This window comes from Paramormyrops kingsleyae, chromosome 1 (assembly GCF_048594095.1).
Source record: "Paramormyrops kingsleyae isolate MSU_618 chromosome 1, PKINGS_0.4, whole genome shotgun sequence".
NCBI classification, from domain to species: domain Eukaryota; kingdom Metazoa; phylum Chordata; class Actinopteri; order Osteoglossiformes; family Mormyridae; genus Paramormyrops; species Paramormyrops kingsleyae.
Genome location: NC_132797.1, coordinates 39,991,040 through 40,008,984, shown reverse-complemented (window position 1 = coordinate 40,008,984; position 17,945 = coordinate 39,991,040). Strand labels below are relative to the sequence as shown.

At 39.8% G+C, this 17,945-nt stretch overlaps 1 protein-coding gene across 3 annotated transcripts; it reads left to right on the top strand.

The window, feature by feature from the left end:
• The first annotated feature begins 2,482 nt into the window (after positions 1-2,482).
• LOC111846868 (matrix-remodeling-associated protein 5-like) lies at positions 2,483-17,507 on the top strand. Of its 3 annotated transcripts, none has more exons than XM_023817563.2 (7): positions 2,483-2,607; positions 3,795-4,036; positions 4,330-4,459; positions 5,876-6,266; positions 6,621-10,658; positions 11,960-12,860; positions 14,538-17,507. In XM_023817563.2, exons 2-7 carry the CDS (start codon positions 3,858-3,860, stop codon positions 16,444-16,446), a joined length of 7,548 nt encoding a protein of 2,515 aa, XP_023673331.1. In that variant the 5' UTR covers positions 2,483-2,607; positions 3,795-3,857; the 3' UTR covers positions 16,447-17,507. The 3 variants fall into 3 exon arrangements, with proteins under 3 accessions (XP_023673331.1, XP_023673329.1, XP_023673330.1); XM_023817561.2 differs by having other exon boundaries at positions 2,508-2,955; positions 3,855-4,036; XM_023817562.2 differs by having other exon boundaries at positions 2,508-2,955.
• Positions 17,508-17,945: the final 438 nt, after the last annotated feature.

The window sequence follows — 17,945 nt, the reverse complement described above, 5'->3', positions numbered from 1 at the left end:
AGTGCGTCATGGCTGTTAGTAAAATGTTTTAGCAAGACAACTAATCAAAGTGAATCCAATTCACATTTTTGTTCTTCAACCAGAGTGACGAATGGAATATCAAATAACATTTGTGTCCGTGAACACTACATGGTATAGAATAACCTTTTTTTGTTTGTTAAATCACTGAGACAGAACCACAATCAGTTTCTAGAGGCATGTGTGCCTAATGAGTTTCACTTACACGAAAATGTTCTGACGGAATGAATAATGATGAGATAACCAATAAGATTGTAGAGGACGTGAGTCGAAGGAACTAGAGGAGGTGGGAACAAGACATTTGATTGGTTGGTCCTGCCTCCTCTAGTTGCTTGGACCCACCTCAACAATCTGATTGTTCATCTCTCTGAACCAAACATTTTTCATTCTGTTCGCAGAACATTTCTGTATAAGTAAAACTCCCATGAGCGCCTAATGATGGATATTACTATAAAAAAATCCCAAGGATCAATATTGGTGAATTTCAAGACCAAGTAAAATCTTGGGGTCACCACGTCTCCGAGGACCTGCAAATTCAGCTGGAGTGAGCCCTTTAACTTCTGGTGCTCAGAAATGCTTCACCATCATAACACAAAGAACTGAAGTGAAATCCCTCGCGAATTATTGTTTTAATCATATTACTCTTATTATCAAAGTATCATACCCCACTTACTATTGGTGTGGTCCATGATAACATCTGGTGAATTGTTTTTAGATCACTGCTTTGTGCACATATTTCATAGATTTTACAATTTTTCAAGAACAATACAAGTTATTTGTTACTAATCCTTGTAAAAATGCTAACTCAGTCCATGTCACTCATCAGTTCACTTTCCTCTTTTCAAGTTTCACTTTATCAACATCATTCATCAGTTTTTCAGCCTCGTATTCAGTACAGGGTTCTGGAGATCCTGGTGCCTTAATCAGGGAGCGTAAGGCATCAGAACCATACCCACCATAAAAATATAAAAACACAAAGCCTGACTTTAAAAACATGACAATTCTCACTCAAACCTTGTTGAAGTCAGTATGTAAGATCACAAGATATCGGTATATTAATACTATTATTGCAGCTTCATATGTCATGAAGCAGTACAGACTACTCTTCTTGGTCAATGATAATAATTTGGCTTCTACAGTGCTTATAAAGCTTTGTGACGGCCAGCTGAGGTGTGACTGCAGACAGTCTGATGCAGAAATGTAAACAGTAGGTAGGTATAAACAAGATGGCAACAAAATAAGAAACTATTTATTTATCACGCACACAGAAGCTCTTTATTATCCTGGCAATGTGCACACATACAAGCAATATATACCTTTCCAGTGATATGTTTCATAAATTAGAGCTTTGAGTCTTGGTATATTTCCGTTTACTGAGGGTTTCCATATCAGTAGCCTGATTTATTATTGAGGAAATTAGCCTATAACCTATAATCTAGTACTGGCAAGGACAGATCCTGAGCCCTTGTGGGAAGCCTGGTATATAACCTACTTTGCTAGTGGAATTAGAACTTATATAAACAATTACAAGGGAAAGTATGGCCATTGATCTTCTAATCTATTGACACTTAACCCTGAGACAGCCTTTCAAGCAGTCCTGTTTTTGACGTAACTCACATTTAGTTGTGTAAAAGAAGGAAAGGCTGGTTTGTGGATTAACAGCTGTTTTTATTTGTAGTCATCTGTAGACCTTTATGTTGTGTTTCAGTACCAAGATTAAGAACACACCAAACGCCCACCACAAAGGAGACATTTAAACATTCACTTAAGAAGATCGGCAAATCATGTAATCTAAATATCCTAGCAATCAAATAGTTTAAATGGCGCGAATTACTGTGGAACACGTGACCCCATCTGCTCTCGGACCGCATTAGAAACGAACGTATACAACATGACAGTGGATGTGTCCTGGTAAAGTGTAAGATTAATGCTCTAAAAGAAAGTGGATGATAAGAATGGAATCTATTGTAAGCAGATTATTTTGAAAATATTACAAAAGAACATATAATAAATATTTATTCCGCCGTGGGTAGCGAGCAAAAGATATTACATACTTCAATATTGGGCTTTTCCTAGGTCAGTGTAAAAAGCTTAAAAACAATGTAATTTCAGTAAAAACAGACAGAGGTTAACGAGGTAGTTGCCGAGTTAAAAGTACATAAATGATACACGATAACATATTTAATATAATTTATTAATTTGTGTGTTTAAAGAAATACCAGAAAATATAACCGGTTGCTCACCTATGATTTACTAAGCAGTTCATAATATCAGTATCAGTTGATAGTGACATTTAAAGGCTGTTGATTTTTTATTGTCACTAATTAAAATGATAAAAAGTGGAATTTTGTGCTCAGTAGCAGGTGGAAATGCCATAAGCTTCCTTGCTGTAGCCTATTTGCTCCTCCTCCTGGAACAAATTGCTCTTAGTGATAATTTTCGTTTTCTGCCTCTCGCTTCTTAGAAGAAAAAAGAAAAAAATTCGTGTCCCCAAGTGCTCCAGGCGGCCAACTCCTTTCCCCCACACAACTTTTTTACCTCACTTTTAGGACCGCTTTTGAACGGCAAACCTCGAAGGGAAAATCTAAGGTATATTTAAATTTTAAGAAAATTTAAGTGACGTCTATTTTTCATTTTTTACTGAAGACACGTTGCAGTTCATTGCATTATATTGTCATTCTGAAACTTTTCCAAGAATGATTTTATTATTTTCAGGACCCAAATAAGGACAACGGATATACAATAACTACCTCTGATAAAGCGGCGTTTATTTTCTTATACCTATGAATTTTTCAAGAAGTTGACTAGAAATTTTAATGACAATTTGATATTATCGTACTGCCTATCCAAATTTTATCTCAAAATGCGCATTTTTGAATGTGAGAAAACATGATCAGTTTTCTTATTCTGGGGCGTCGCATACAAAAGGATCATAAGGTAATGTGTCTTTTGATGTTGTCTCAAATCTAGATTATAATAATGGCATATAAAATTCTAAATAGTAGCCTATTTAATATGTTAGCGGTGAATAGGCAGCCTTCTAATCTGTTGGCATTAACTGTCAGTGTAGTTCAATGTCTCTAATCGTATTTTCAGGTGGAGCATACTGTACAGTACCTCGATCAGTCACTGCTGCGAAGCATACCATAGCCTTCTCCCTATCTTTAAAACTGTAACGTTACTTGCAGGGACCTAGCACATAATTATGTGCATAATTATATTTGCCTGTGTGGTTTTGTTTTCCTTGCGAATGAATGGGCGTCATTTGTGTGTGACCGTTTTAATTTCAGCAAAAGATCAGGGCACTTGTGTAAAACTCCAGCAGGTTGTCTGAAATGATCGGTTTATCTGGACGGTCAGTCCATTCGATTGACCTTTATTTTACTGTTCTTGTTTGTGCTATTACTATTATCGTTGTTATTGTTTTGTCTTTGTTTATGGCTAAGTTCCTAAGACGGGTTTAACAGTACAGGGTTATCATTCAATTTCCTGATTGTAAGTTTTTTTTTTTGCCCAGAGAAAGTATCCAGAATAAGTGATGAAGAGGGTCGTATAGCTTTAAGCTCTTTGCATATGATGTGTAAGACATTAAGTGTACTCTGTATGTCAGCAAATATCTGCCAGTTATTGCTGTTTCATTGAGATTTTTGTTAAATAGTCAGCCATGCTTGTAGAGCTTGGCCAGTAGAGCTTATAATAAGTGGATGAAAGAATGAGTTGGTTTTGTTTTTGGAAGTAATTCATTTGTATTTGTTTGTGTGATATTGATTTTGCAGATAGAAACAGTCCCTTTGTCTGTCAAGCAGCTTTGAAAAGGCCTGCATACTCATCCACAGAACATGGGCCATCCAGCCACCGCAGCCTTGGCACTGATGGTCATGCTGACAATGCCACATGCAGGCCTCCTGTGTCCACACCCATGTGCCTGCTACCAGCCCACAGAGGTGCACTGCACCTTCCGCTCCCTGCTGACCGTGCCCAGCGGTCTTCCCAGCCACGTGGAGCGCATAAACCTGGGGTAAGCCCCGCCCCCTGGGGCCTACAGGCGTAGACCGCTGACTATGCACTGACTTAATAGATGTGCTCCCATTAAGCCATTGTGTAGATGCAGATGCCAAAATAGGGAGATTTTTTTATAGTCCATAAAACTAATGTTTTCATATACGTTTTAAGATTGTACCCTGTTAAATCTTCTGCAGTGAATTCATTTATTGTACTTCATAAATCTCTATGTACACTCTACTGAATAAATAACATCTACATCAGAATGCCGAATATGAACAGAAGTTGATTTTCTATTTCATCCTACAGGTTTAACACTATTAACAGACTTTCTGAAAGTTCATTTTCTGGACTAAGAAAATTGGAGCTTCTTATGATTCATGGAAATAATCTGCATAATATACCCAGTTCTACATTTAGGGACCTGGTATCCCTGCAGGTATTGTCATTGTTTGTTATTCAGTTAAGTAATTAATTCACAACCTGACATTAACAAAGCCATCCTATACAAATTGAAAAAATAAAACATCAGCTTTCAGCTAATTAAAGGTGCACTATGCCAGTGGTTTTTGGTCTTTTTACCCATTACTACCACTCCACATGGTTTGAACTGAGGCTCATTTTCATATCAAATGTCAAACTTATCCAAATGCCATATGTTTTTTTTCCCTACCTAAAGCCAACAGTGGCACAAACATAATGGCAAAACAGTTTAGAACAGTTTTAACAGACAGAACTGCATGATTTCTGCTTGTCAGATAGATACATGTTGCTGTGTTTGAAGCCAGTTAGGTCAGATTTTCCAATAATGCACAACTACAATCAAAACAAATTAAAGATACTGCTTTTGATTAGATCAGGTTCCGCTTTGCTTCCTGTAATTTTCATCTCGTTTTTATTCATTCTGTTTTATTTTGCATCATATATTAATTTACATTTTAATTTTTGTTTAATCTTTATTTAATTGTCTCATTTTCGTCAATGAAAAAAGCACTCCCTGTGGTAAATTCTTTGTGGTAAATTCAGTTGATGGAGTTAACTGTGTTTTGTTATAAATTGCAAGTTTCAGTCCCAGTGGAAACCTCTGCATGACAGACAAGATCAACATCCCTTAAAAGTTTACTGGTTGAAAATGCCTGGTAGGCAAGCTGGTTTTATTAATGACAGGAGAAGCCTTCACTTTTCATGGGCAGGTCAGAAAACTGTCATGATGTTTTAGTGATGCATCAATTACATAGAAGACTTCTATCATGGGTCATAGACCATCTCACACTAAGGAAGCTCTGGCCTTCAAGTCCAAGCCTGTGTTTATTCCTAAATTTTATTCTTTGAAATTATGGTTTGGTTTCTCTGGTTTGTTGTCTTTTTACATTTTGAAACATGGGAATGTACTGTAATGTGTGTCCAGTCTAATAAAAAATGTAATCAATAGGAATGGAGGAAAGCACTTTTTATTGTGCAATAGTTAAGCGAGTAGCCATCAAATGCAGGCTGCTTTCATTGTTCTATATACTTTTAACCACCAATTTACTCATATCATTACTGGCCATACTGCTAAGTTTCTAAAATCAAACCTTTGTCACTGAGTTGATGTGTGGTAGCTAATGGTTGTAACTTGTTGCTACACCACAGGGGGCATGAAATGGGCCTTTAAAATAACACTTACATCCAGAAAGTGCTGTAACCTAATAAGCCAAAATGTTTGTTACTTTGCAGAAAATAACTGTTATGAATGACGGGTGAATTTCTTCACTAAGCCAGCGCAGTTTTGCATAGATATCTGGGGAGAGTACAATTCCAATGTGCCATTTCATAGATGTTCTCTGCCCTTTTTCTGTTTTTTTTTCCCCATAAGGTGCTGAAGATGAGCTACAACAAGCTTAGAGTGATCACAGGACACACCCTTTTTGGGCTTTCAGGGTTAATTAGACTGCACCTAGATCACAACTGGATTGAGTTCATCCAACCAGATGCCTTTAATGGCATGACAGAACTGCGCCTTGTTAACCTGGAGGGCAACCGCCTGCAGCAGCTCCACCCCTCCACCTTCGCCACATTCTCTGTCCTGCAGCACTTCCACGTTTCCAGCCTCAGACACCTGTACCTGTCTGATAACATCCTCAGCACACTGCCCCACACAATGTTCAGAACCATGCCCCAGCTGGAGAGCTTGTTTCTGCACAGCAATCCCTGGGCCTGTGACTGCAGGCTGCGCTGGTTCTTGGAATGGACTTCTCATTTCCCAGGTAATGTGCAGTACTACATTCTATTATTCCTTCACAAATCACCATTGCATTTTGCATCATTAATTAAACTTCTGGAAGGGAACATTTCTAGGTACCATGAATAATAATAAATGTATATAATAAATGTATGTATTTTCTTGCATTGGTTTATTTGCATACGACACTCTTTCTGTCACTGACATTTATATCATGTCTTAATTTGTACATATACATTGAATATTAGGTTGCTGTGTTTTAATCAGAGAACACTGTTATGGAAGGACACCGGAGTTTAGCCAAAATTATACAGCTTTATGTAGAATTTAGTTGTATAGACATACTTTTTATGTAAACTTGTCATATTTCCTTTTATAGATGTTTTGAAATGTAAGAAGGAAAAATCAGCCCCTGGGGGACAGCTGTGTTCAGTGTGCTCTTCACCTAGGCAGCTAAGAGGCAAGGAAGTTTTACGGCTGGAAGATCTCAACTGCACAAGTCCCAGAATCATATCACTCAAGAAGGATGTGACATCGGAGGACAACCATGACGTTCTTTCACTAGAGCACTTCAAAGCTGCTTTTGGAAACATCACCCTTAATCTGACCGATGAGCATGGACACAAAGTGGACCTAGATTGCAGTATCAGTGAGCCCAGAGAGTCCAGCAAAATTACATGGAACCCGATTAGCTCTTATCGAATCGGCACCAACCTGTCTCTCTTTCTAGATCTTGAATGCCCAATGCATAGAGAGAGCTATGAAAAACTGTGGAAACTAATTGCTTATTACAGTGAAGTGCCTGTGCACCTGCAGAGAGAACTCATGCTAACTAGGGAGCCAAAACTAAGCTACCGATACAGACAGGATGTTGAAAAAAATGGTTATTATTACACAGGGGTCAGTGCTAATATGATGTCCCAGCCTGAGTGGCTCATGCAGTCAAGTGTCAAATTGCAACTGAACAGACTCCAGTCAACTTCTAGAAATGTCAAGTTAATTCTGAGTATTGACTTCTCTGAGACATTGGAAACAGAAGTGATTCAACGGCAGAGGAGGAATTGGGTCATGATAGAGCTCAAGAACACCACTACAACTGCCCTGAGTGCTCTTGTGGGTGCTGTCACTGAAATGGACTGCACTGTACAGAGTTCTGGCGATCCAGTTATTCAGTGGATGCTCCCAGATGGTTCTAAAGTGACTGCACCTTACAACAGTGCAGACAACAGAGTCTCTTTGTCCAGCACAGGAAAGCTGCTAATCAAAGCTGTGACTCACTCGGACTCTGGTGTGTACTACTGTATCGCCAAGGTGAAAGAGGATCTTGATGTTCTGGCTTTCCGTCTCTCCGTGGAGGAGTCGTCAGATCCATTGCCAGGGGATGTTGCTGGTTCTCCTGTAAACAGATTTGTGAGCGAGTCGATTTCCTTGCCTTGCATCACCACTGGCACCCCAGATGCTGACCTGAACTGGATTCTGCCTGACAGAAATATTATAAACTTTAAACTCAACTCTTCCAAGGCTGCTGTGTATTTAAACGGCACTTTATTTCTTCCCAAGAGTCACCTCACTGACAGTGGATATTACAAATGTGTCGCTGTTAACCAGTATGGCAGGGATTCTCGGGCCACAAAGGTAATTGTTGCAAGCCGGTACACAGCACGGCCTCTTCGTAAATTTCCCATGAGGCCTCAGTCAGCCTCAGGTGTTTCTACTAAAATAAAAGCCTTGGTAAGTGATACTGAGGAGTCATCCGGCGATGATGGTGTTCAAGAGAAAAAGTTCACCGGCCAAATGGGCAAGCTGCCTCTGAGGAGAGGCCAGCAAAGTAGCACCCGAAGGCTGCCACTGATGAATTCTGGGAGACTGCCCCATAGGCGGAGAAAACCAATCCACAAAGGTTTCCGTGTGGAGAATGGAAAGAGTGTTATTGAATCGAGAAGAAAGGTCAATATGCCAAACAAAAAAATAGACCCACAGCAGTGGGCTGACATTTTGGCGAAGATCCGTAATAAAATTGGCACTAAAATGACGACGCCCAGCTCAATTCAGGCCAGCACAGCTGCAACGACGCAGCAACCCCAAAGCTCTCCCTCGTCAAACAGAGAACCATCAAAAAATCACGAAAACTCACAGAGCTCCTCCACAGATGATGCAAACCTGCTTGAGGAAAGACGCTATCTAGTCACCACATTGCAAATTCCAGCCCATCAAACTGAGAGCTTCCTAGACATAGATGCCCCTAATTCTGAAGACCAGACTGACAGCATTTACCAAATATCTGCATCCAAAACTAACATTGACTCAGATGCTGTCACAACCAACATTCGTCTGATTCAACCCACATCTGGTGCTCGTGAGTCAAGTCTCACTGTGAGTGATGTAAATACTGAGGAGGAACACAACACAGGCATTATAAAAACCAGTATGCAGTACAACTCACCATTAGAGGAAAATCAAAGCAAAGCAATGGAAACCAGCTCTGTATTTTCGGCTCCAAGCCTTCTTATCATATCAGAGCACCTTCTTGACATTAGTACCACAGAAACCTCTCAGACAGGTGGATTATCACCCACAGTTGATGCCCATTCTGGAATAACCTCACATAACTATGCAAAAGTTAATGATCACCTCAAAACCACAACAAAACCTGAAGTAACAGCATCCTCTTCTCGCACAAAACTAATGCGAAGTGGAAAAACTTCTCAGAAAATATACTCTAAATCTATACTACACAATCCTCAAAACCCATGGAATTCAAGGAGGAGATTCTGGGGCCGAAGAAGACCCAGCAGAATCCAAGCACCACAAAAAACCCCAAAGCCATCACTAGAATTTTCTACAGCTGGACCAAAGCTGTTAAAAACATCCCATGGTGGAAGTGTCTCTTTATCAACAGCCAGCACAACCATAATGTCACAGTTTCAATCAGAAATATTAAAGGTGACAATGACACCACCCCTAGTTGCTGTCACCAAAGAGTTAAGTGTGCATGAAATGTCATCTAGCCAGGCAGAAATCACGAGTACTGCTTACGAAGGCCATGCTAAGCCAGAACTCAAAATCATTATTCGTTTCAACAACAAATCTGAAATACAGGACTCAGCACTAAGCACTCATTCACCATATGTATTCACAAACGCGCAAAATCAGAGTATAAGCAAATATGATACATCAACAGCAGCAACTCTAAGCTCATCACCTGACTACGAAGCAGTATTGTTAACCATGCCTAACACTGACATAACCAGTATTGTTCCTGTGACAAGCAATTTTCTCGATGAGAATAATCTGGAGACTGCAACTGGAGGCATCATGGTTTCACTCAGCCCCCACCTGCCCACACAAGATTTTCAGATGAAGGCTAATGGGCTACCTGAAAATGGTCTTATTAATATTAAGCATGAATCACAAGATTCAGAAGAAACCACTGGGAACAATGACTCACATATCAAGGGCCAAATAAAGCCAAATATAGACAACATAACCCAGGATGGGAAGGAATCATTGCCGTACTTTCTCATACCAACAAAGACACCAGTAATAACAGGAAGCTCTGAACAAGGATTTTTTCTGACTGACACAACAACAGTCACTGCGAAGCTCAGTACTACCCTAACCTGGAAACATAATCATGTTACCCAAACAAGCAAACCCGTATCAACAAAAAGTAAGGAAGAAGGTTTGCTAAGAACAACAGATACTAATCCTTCAATATTGACAAGTAATTCTGCCACAATGACATCAACACAAGCAGCTGCAACAGCTGTAGTAACAACAGCAGCAGTGAAAGTGATGGATTCCTCTGCACTGAGGCCAAGTGTAAATTTGTCAAGTTCTCCCCACAACAGATTAAAAACTGAAATATCTCATAGCTCACAAGGCAATAGGGGTACATATGTATCTATCGGGCACAATGGTATACTGTCTGATATCAACCAAAAGTACTCTAACTACTCAGACATTACAAATCCTGCCATCATTAGTGGGCCTGATGCAGACAGAAAGTTTATTCAAACCACACCACTTTTCTCCAATCCAACTGTTACTTCAGTAGAATCCAAACCATATTCAGCAGGCAATGCCAAAACTACTAGTTCACAATTAGAAATCATGCTCAGGGAGACAGTTACCGATGCTCCTGCAACACTGTCACCTCTAAGAGAAAGCATCCCTCATTCTCAGCAAAACCTGGCCAGTAAAGCAGGGGCCCTGATATTCCCCAGTATAGAGGCCCCTCTAAATGTGCCTCAGTACCATACACCGCCCTCTTTAGTGCCATCCCAGGGAGCACAGCCCAGAATTACAACCACTAATCTCCACACTGTGTCTGTCCATGCTGAAATGGACGCTACTTTGCCCTGTGATGCAGCTGGAGAGCCCAAACCATTCCTGATGTGGACTAAAGTTTCCTCCGGTATGTATTATTAGGACTATTGCAATTCCTACAAACATTGCAGACTTCCAATTATGTTATTGCAAAATTGAGCACCTTACATGTTTATTGCCTTGTGTTGCTGTTTAAAGAGCTGGTAAATCCACTGCACATATGGGGAGGCAATTGAGTAATAAATAAAACTGACCTAAAACTGCTGCTTCCATGCTAAGGCAGAACGATTTATTGATTTCAAATTGAAATTGCGATTTAAAACAACACGATTAGCAAATCGCAAAGGCTGCAATTTAGGATATGCATTATAAATGACGTCTGACCCAGGAATACAACTATCGTGAGAATAGTTTTACAAATTCATGCCGTCCTCCTTGTGTGACAGTTATTGTCATCAATCAGAAGTGCCTTGCTCCTCGCATGCTAGTCATGTTCACCAAAGAAGTGGCCCAAGGGACTGTGTATACGCTCACGAACAACAACAAACACGTGAAACCCAAGGAAAATGTTACATTTGCGGCGTTAGAAAATATTGACTCTGCTGCTGAGCTATAAGTGAATCAGCTACTGTACCTATTTCAGGGCCATGGATTGTTTGTAGAAAGGTCCTATTATTAGGGGTCCAAGCAGCAATAGCTGCAGGATCCAAATTGTTTTTTTTTCTTACTGGAATTATTTAATTTTTATTATTATTAATTTATTTAACAGTCACAACAAATTGTTTTATGTTTTGTTGATCTTTGCTACTTAAAAAAAGTAATAAATACACCTTGGAAGAAGTTCATATTTTTAAGCATTAGAATATAGACCAGTTAATATTTTGATCGTACCTCATGTGGTAATGTAGCATCATGTTTTATATCTCTTACACACTGAATACTGAACTGACGCATGACTTATAAATAATATCGCAAATGAAATAGTGTCAGAAAAATCGCAATTTGAAATTTTCCCCAAATCGTTCAGCCCCTTTTCAAAGCACAACTATACAGTGGCCATTAACATGAGTAGCACGTGTTGAGTCAAACATATATTTTCATATTCCGTCTGCTTCCCCTGCTAGGTGGTTTACTGGACTGGAAATGATCAATGATTTCAATTTAGTCAAAAATTTGCATGTTAATATATCTGGTGTGAATGTCATACAGTTTTTGTTCCAAAGCACAATAAAAGAAAAAATGTTTATGAACATTCCAAACTATGCAATATAATGCCAGTAATTATATTTTATTTCATGTAGGTGTTGGACTTTAGAAATCGTTAGTTAGGTAAATATAAGAACACTAATAACTGTGCAAAAAGAATATGATGATGTCATTCTGTTGCAGGAGCTATGATTGCACAGAACAGTAAGATTCAGAGAATGGAGGTAAAGTCCAACGGGACACTTGTCATTCGAAATATTCAACTTCACGATCATGGACAGTACCTCTGCACAGCCCAGAACCAGCACGGGGTGGACAGGATGCTGGTCACTCTGATGGTGCTGTCTCAGCGACCTCAGATTCTACAGCCACGCCATCGTGATGTGGTGGTGTATCTGGGCAACAGCACAAGTCTGGACTGCCAGGCGAAGGGCATCCCCAGCCCCAACATCACCTGGGTGTTGCCAGATAGGACAGTATTACGCACTGCCTCCAGCTCCAAGCAGCACGTCTCACTTTTGGCCAATGGCACTTTGTATATCCAATCCACTGCCTATCCAGACCGAGGAATTTATAAATGCATAGTGAGTAACGCAGCTGGGACTGACGTCCTTTCTGCACGTATCCATGTCACAGCCCTGCCACCCATCATCCAGCAGCCACATCATGAGAACCTCACGCTCTCCGAGGGCCAGGTGGTCTACATCCACTGCTCCGCCAAGGGTGCCCCCCAGCCCTCCATCCGCTGGGTCACCTTCGATGGTTCCCATGTCCGCCCCTCACAGTTTGTGAATGGGAACCTCTTTGTTTTTCCCAATGGAACTCTGTACATTCGTAACCTCTCGCCCAAAGACAGTGGCAGGTATGAGTGCACAGCCTCCAATATGGTGGGAGCCTCCAGGAGGGGCATCAGCCTGCTAGTGAATAAAGGCATATCTACGGCAAAAATCACATCCTCCTCTCCCAAACGGACGGAAGTCACTTATGGGGGCCACCTATACCTTGACTGTGTCACTGTGGGGAACCCAAGTCCCAGAATCTTATGGAGGATTCCATCCAAGAAACTGGTGGATGCTTATTACAGGTATGTAGCAACTTTAAATAATAATAATAATAATACATTTTATTTTCAGCGCCTTTCAAAACACCCAAGGTCACTTAACACAACAAATCACAAATACATAAATAAATAATAATAAAATAAAAAAAAATAAAAAAAACATAGTAAAAAAAAAAAACTTTAACACTTTGCTTTAAACTGTTATTCAGGCTAATCCAAATATGGATGTTATCAGTTTCAGACATTGCCACTACAGACATTCTGTTTCTTTTTTTGTGATTAAAGAAATTGTTTAACAATTGCATAACTGCTTCCTAGTGCACTGCATTTACACACACACAAAAAGGTATTTTAGGCACAGCCAGTTCCAGAATTATTGTCACCCCGGAAGGAAATGGGTAAAAACAAACATATAAATTAAGAAATATATATATAATGGTTTTATTTTTTTGTTATATTTGGAGAAAATTATTCCTACAAGAACATTATTTTATTTGGAGACACGTGGGACAAAATGATTGACATCCCTAAAGAATATGAAGCAATTTGCATCCTTTACGAAAATAAAGTCTTTCTTTTTATTGTTCCTGCTGGCCAGGAAGTCCTTTGTTGTTTGTCACCATTTCCTGTTTCCCTGGGGTATAAGTATGAGGTTGCACAAATGTAAAATCCCTTTCTCATCCATAAAAATGAGTACATCCAATGAGCTTTTGACATAGACTAAATGTTGTTGACTTGCAAAAATTAGCCAGTGGTTATAAAAAATTCATAGGCAGTTGAAAATACCATTAAGCACAATCAGGGACATAATAAAAAGTTTCAAAAGTGTGAAACATTTCAAGATATCTCTACATGTGTTCCTAAACCTAGTTAAACATTACAACAAACAGGCCTAGTGCTGTTACTCTTGCCAGGGGAGGCTTCAATGTATATTAACCATGGGGGTTCCAATATAATGAGTTTTTTTCAGTGAAAAAATTCTCTCAATTTTTTTTTTGTTTGTATGGTTGTTAAAATAAAATATAAGGCTTATGTCTATGTTCAAGCTGAAAATGTCATGGGTTATCTTATATATTAAGGTTTAACTCATTTTCACAGGAGGTGTCAATAATTCTGTAGTTGACAGTATGCATGGAAAAGAGTGCTTTTGAGGTTTAACTTTGTCTGCAATCTACAAAATGAGCTCCTCCAGGAGGTATGTTTTATTCAAGTAGTGAGACAGGGAGCTGAGGTGTGTGTATAGTGCATAGCAGGCAGGACCTTTGAAGACATGCCAATGCCTCCTCATTTATGCTTTGCCAGCCACGCTTTCCCCTAGCGATGGACTGATCCGGCTCTTACCTGGCTGAAGCCATGTTGATGGCTGTGCTTCCCCATGCATGCAGTATGCAGGCCTAAAGCTGTCAGTTTGTCGCCTATTCATGTCCAAGTCCAAATCTGGCCCAGAACAAGGCCTTTCTTTGCCTCAGCTGTAAAAACATACTAAAGCACATCAATATAGACACATGACATATATTCCCATTGCTGTACAAACCAGTATTTCTTAGGTTAAAGTTTATTAATAGTATTTATTTTTGTCAACGTTCAGGGTTATCCAAATTGAATTTGATAGGCTTATAGGTAGTTTTGAGATATTTTTGGGACAAATATATGATAATATTATATCGTGAAGTTCAATAATGAATTCTTCTTCTTTTTCAGTTTTGACCATAGAATTACCGTCTTCAGCAATGGCACACTTGCAATCAAAGTAGTAACAGAGAAGGACGAGGGAGACTACTTGTGTGTGGCCAGGAATAAGATGGGGGATGACTACGTGCTGCTGAAGGTCAGCGTTATGATGAAGCCAGCAAAGATAGAATATAAGCAGTTGAGCAGTCGGAAGGTGTCATATGGTGGAGCGTTGAAAGTAGACTGTGTTGCCTCAGGCCTTCCCAACCCGGAGATCAAGTGGGGCCTACCAGATGGTACGTTGGTGAACAGTCTCATGCAGGCCGACGATAGTGGCGTGCGGACAAGGAGGTACATGGTCTTTGATAATGGTACCTTGTATTTTAATGACGTGGGGATGAAGGAAGAAGGCGACTACATATGCTATGCTGAGAACCAGATTGGGAAGGATGAGATGAAGATCCATATTAAGGTAGTGGCAGACTCTCCCACAATAAGAAACAAAAGCTATGCTGTCATCAAAGTTCCTTATGGGGATTCCATCTCAATGGTATGCCATGCTAAAGGAGAACCAGCACCGAGTATCACATGGTACTCTCCCACCAATCACATCATCCCTTCCACTTCCAATAAATACGAGGTTCACAATGATGGCACACTTGTCATTCAGAAAACCCAGAGGTATGACAGCGGCAATTATACCTGCACTGCTCAGAATGCTGCTGGACATGACAAGATGGTGGTAAGGCTTGAAATCCTTGTTTCTTTGCCCACTATAAATGGCTATAAGGGTGTGGAGAATACAGTCAGTGAGACTGCCTTTAAGGACCAGCGGAAACTTTTGCACTGCAAGGCTGAAGGGATTCCCACTCCACGTGTTACTTGGTTTTTTCCTGAGAATGTGGTCCTGCCTGCACCATACCATGGAAGCAGGATGACGATCCATCATAATGGAACTTTAGACATTCGGTCTCCGAAGAAGACGGATTCGGTGCAGATGATTTGCTTCGCCCGCAATGAGGGTGGAGAAGCTAGACTTGTTGTTCAACTGGATGTTAAAGATGTTGTTCAGAAACCACAGCTAAAGAGTCCACAAACTGAGATTGTATTCCTAACCCGTGGCACCTCAATGATTGTGAACTGCTCTGTTGAAGGACATCCAACTCCAGAAATCACTTGGATTCTTCCAAGTGGGCCCACCCTTCAAAGTGGCATACGGTTCTCAAGATTCTTCCACAAGCCTGATGGAAGTTTACATATCAGCAACCCCACAGATCTTGATGCAGGGAAATATCGCTGTGTGGGTAAGAACTCAGCTGGACATATTGAACGCACTGTCATCCTACAGCTGGGAAAAAGGCCAGAAATTAGTAATAAACATAGTCCTGTAGTGAGCATCATCAGCGGGGAGAACTTACAGATCCATTGCCTGTCCAGCGGAAATACACTGGCCAAGCTGTCCTGGACACTGCCCAGTGGCATGGTTTTGACAAGGCCGCAGCAGGTGGATCGTTACACAGTTTTCCAGAATGGAACCTTGGTGGTCCAGCAGGCTTCCGTGTATGACAGGGGAACATACGCCTGCAAGGTAGCCAATGAGTTTGAGACTTCCTCGCTTACAGTACCTGTGATTGTGATTGCATACCCACCCCGTATCATTAGTGGCCCTACCCCTGTGACATATGCCAGGCCTGGAGTTGCCATCCAGCTTAACTGCATGGTCATTGGCATCCCAAGAGCAGAGGTGTCATGGGAGATGCCAGATAAGATGCAGCTAACAGCTGGGAACCAGCCAAAACTCATTGGCAACAAGTATTTACAACCACAGGGTTCCCTAATAATACAGAACCCATCACGCAGAGACGTGGGCTATTATAAGTGTATTGCCAAAAACATCATAGGAAGTGATACCAAAACAACATATGTGCATGTATTCTGATTAAGAATTCTAACTTCCATTTGATATATGCCCAAGAAACTGCATAGCTGAGTGTAGCAAATACTGTTTATGCAAATATACTGAGGACTAAATCATCCTCTTCATTGATCATTGTGAAAGGTGAGGATCTTAAAGTCATGTCATTTATCATATCACCTAAGTGGGGTTTTTGTCTAACAACGTGGCACTGAAGGAGTAAGTCGGAAGCTATAAAGTCACTGCAGTGGTTTGTTTTGTATGTATTTGTAAAAAATAGAAGGTATTTTCACATCCTTTATGATGATGATGGTGATTATTATTATTATTATTATTATTATTATTATTATTATTATTATTATTATAGTGGTATAGGATTAAGAACATTTTATTTGAATATGAAATGCAGCCCATAAAAGGAATCACCAAGAAGTAGCACCATATTTGTATGGCCTTTATGTCTCAAATATTTTATAGCAAATGTCCAAACATCTATTCCCTGCAAAATACTGTATGCCTCTTTCAGCTTACATTTTCAGTGCCATAGTGTATATATTATGTGTAATGCCTTATTGTCCTTTAATGTTCGTCAGTTCATTATTGCATATCAACTCAAGGACTTTGAAAGTTGAACAGTCCTCCCCCTTTTGGCAGTTTTGTTATACACAAATTAATTATCAGTTGTTTATAACTATAAATTTCTGGCAAATGTGCAAATATAAGAGTTATAGATGTTTGGGAAGATCTTGCTAATGAAGAACTCGCTAGCTCTTTAGTTAAAAAAGATAGACACTGGCCTTGTCCTTATTGAAATATTATTATTGTCCTTATTGAAACTATGTGTTATCACACATTAAACTCAGCCTGAATACATGAATCAGCTGTGGAAGATTTTTGTTAAATTTCCTATTTTTATTGTGTGTTCATTCTTGTAAATTATTTGCCTGATGTATAGTTCTGTTAGTATGCCAAGTTTGACTCTTGTAATAAAGGCATACACATCAAGTGGTTATATGAACATTTGTTCTATTTTGAGTCATCAGGTTTTTATAAATAAATTTGTGAATAAATGAAGTCAGCCTGCATTATCTGCTGTCATGAAAAGTCTGCCTTCATTTAATGTTGGATTTTGTTCAAAACTCTTGTAGGTCTGTGACCTACAGCCAGAAAAAGTGTTGAATTGATGGATCATGAAAACATGAGACAAAGCTGGTTATAATTTTGCTCTAGCATATGCCAACAGACTGATCGCTACTGATCAGTGGTGTAAAGCAGCAGATTAACAAAAGGCCAGTGCCATTGTATCTGTGAGCCTGGAAACATGCGTTCTAGGGTTCTAGTCTCCTCAGAGGTCTTTTCATTCCTCCCTGTCCATCCTTTTTTGTCTTTAGCCCTAAAAAACACTAATGATGGCCATCTCAGCTTGTTTTAATTAATTGCTTTTACATAAAGCCATTATGCCCATCGTTAGCTCATGTCGGTGGCATATTACAGGTCTCCACAGCAAAACCCTATGAGAACAG

Bases quoted from the DNA above. Each gene is read 5' to 3' on its own strand.
- LOC111846868 (XM_023817561.2), top strand. From the start codon at position 2,908: ATGATCAGTTTTCTTATTCTGGGGCGTCGCATACAAAAGGATCATAAG. The intron at 4,460-5,875 runs GTATTGTCATTG...TTTCCCCATAAG, and splicing joins GGGACCTGGTATCCCTGCAG to GTGCTGAAGATGAGCTACAA. The intron at 6,267-6,620 runs GTAATGTGCAGT...TTCCTTTTATAG, and splicing joins ATGGACTTCTCATTTCCCAG to ATGTTTTGAAATGTAAGAAG.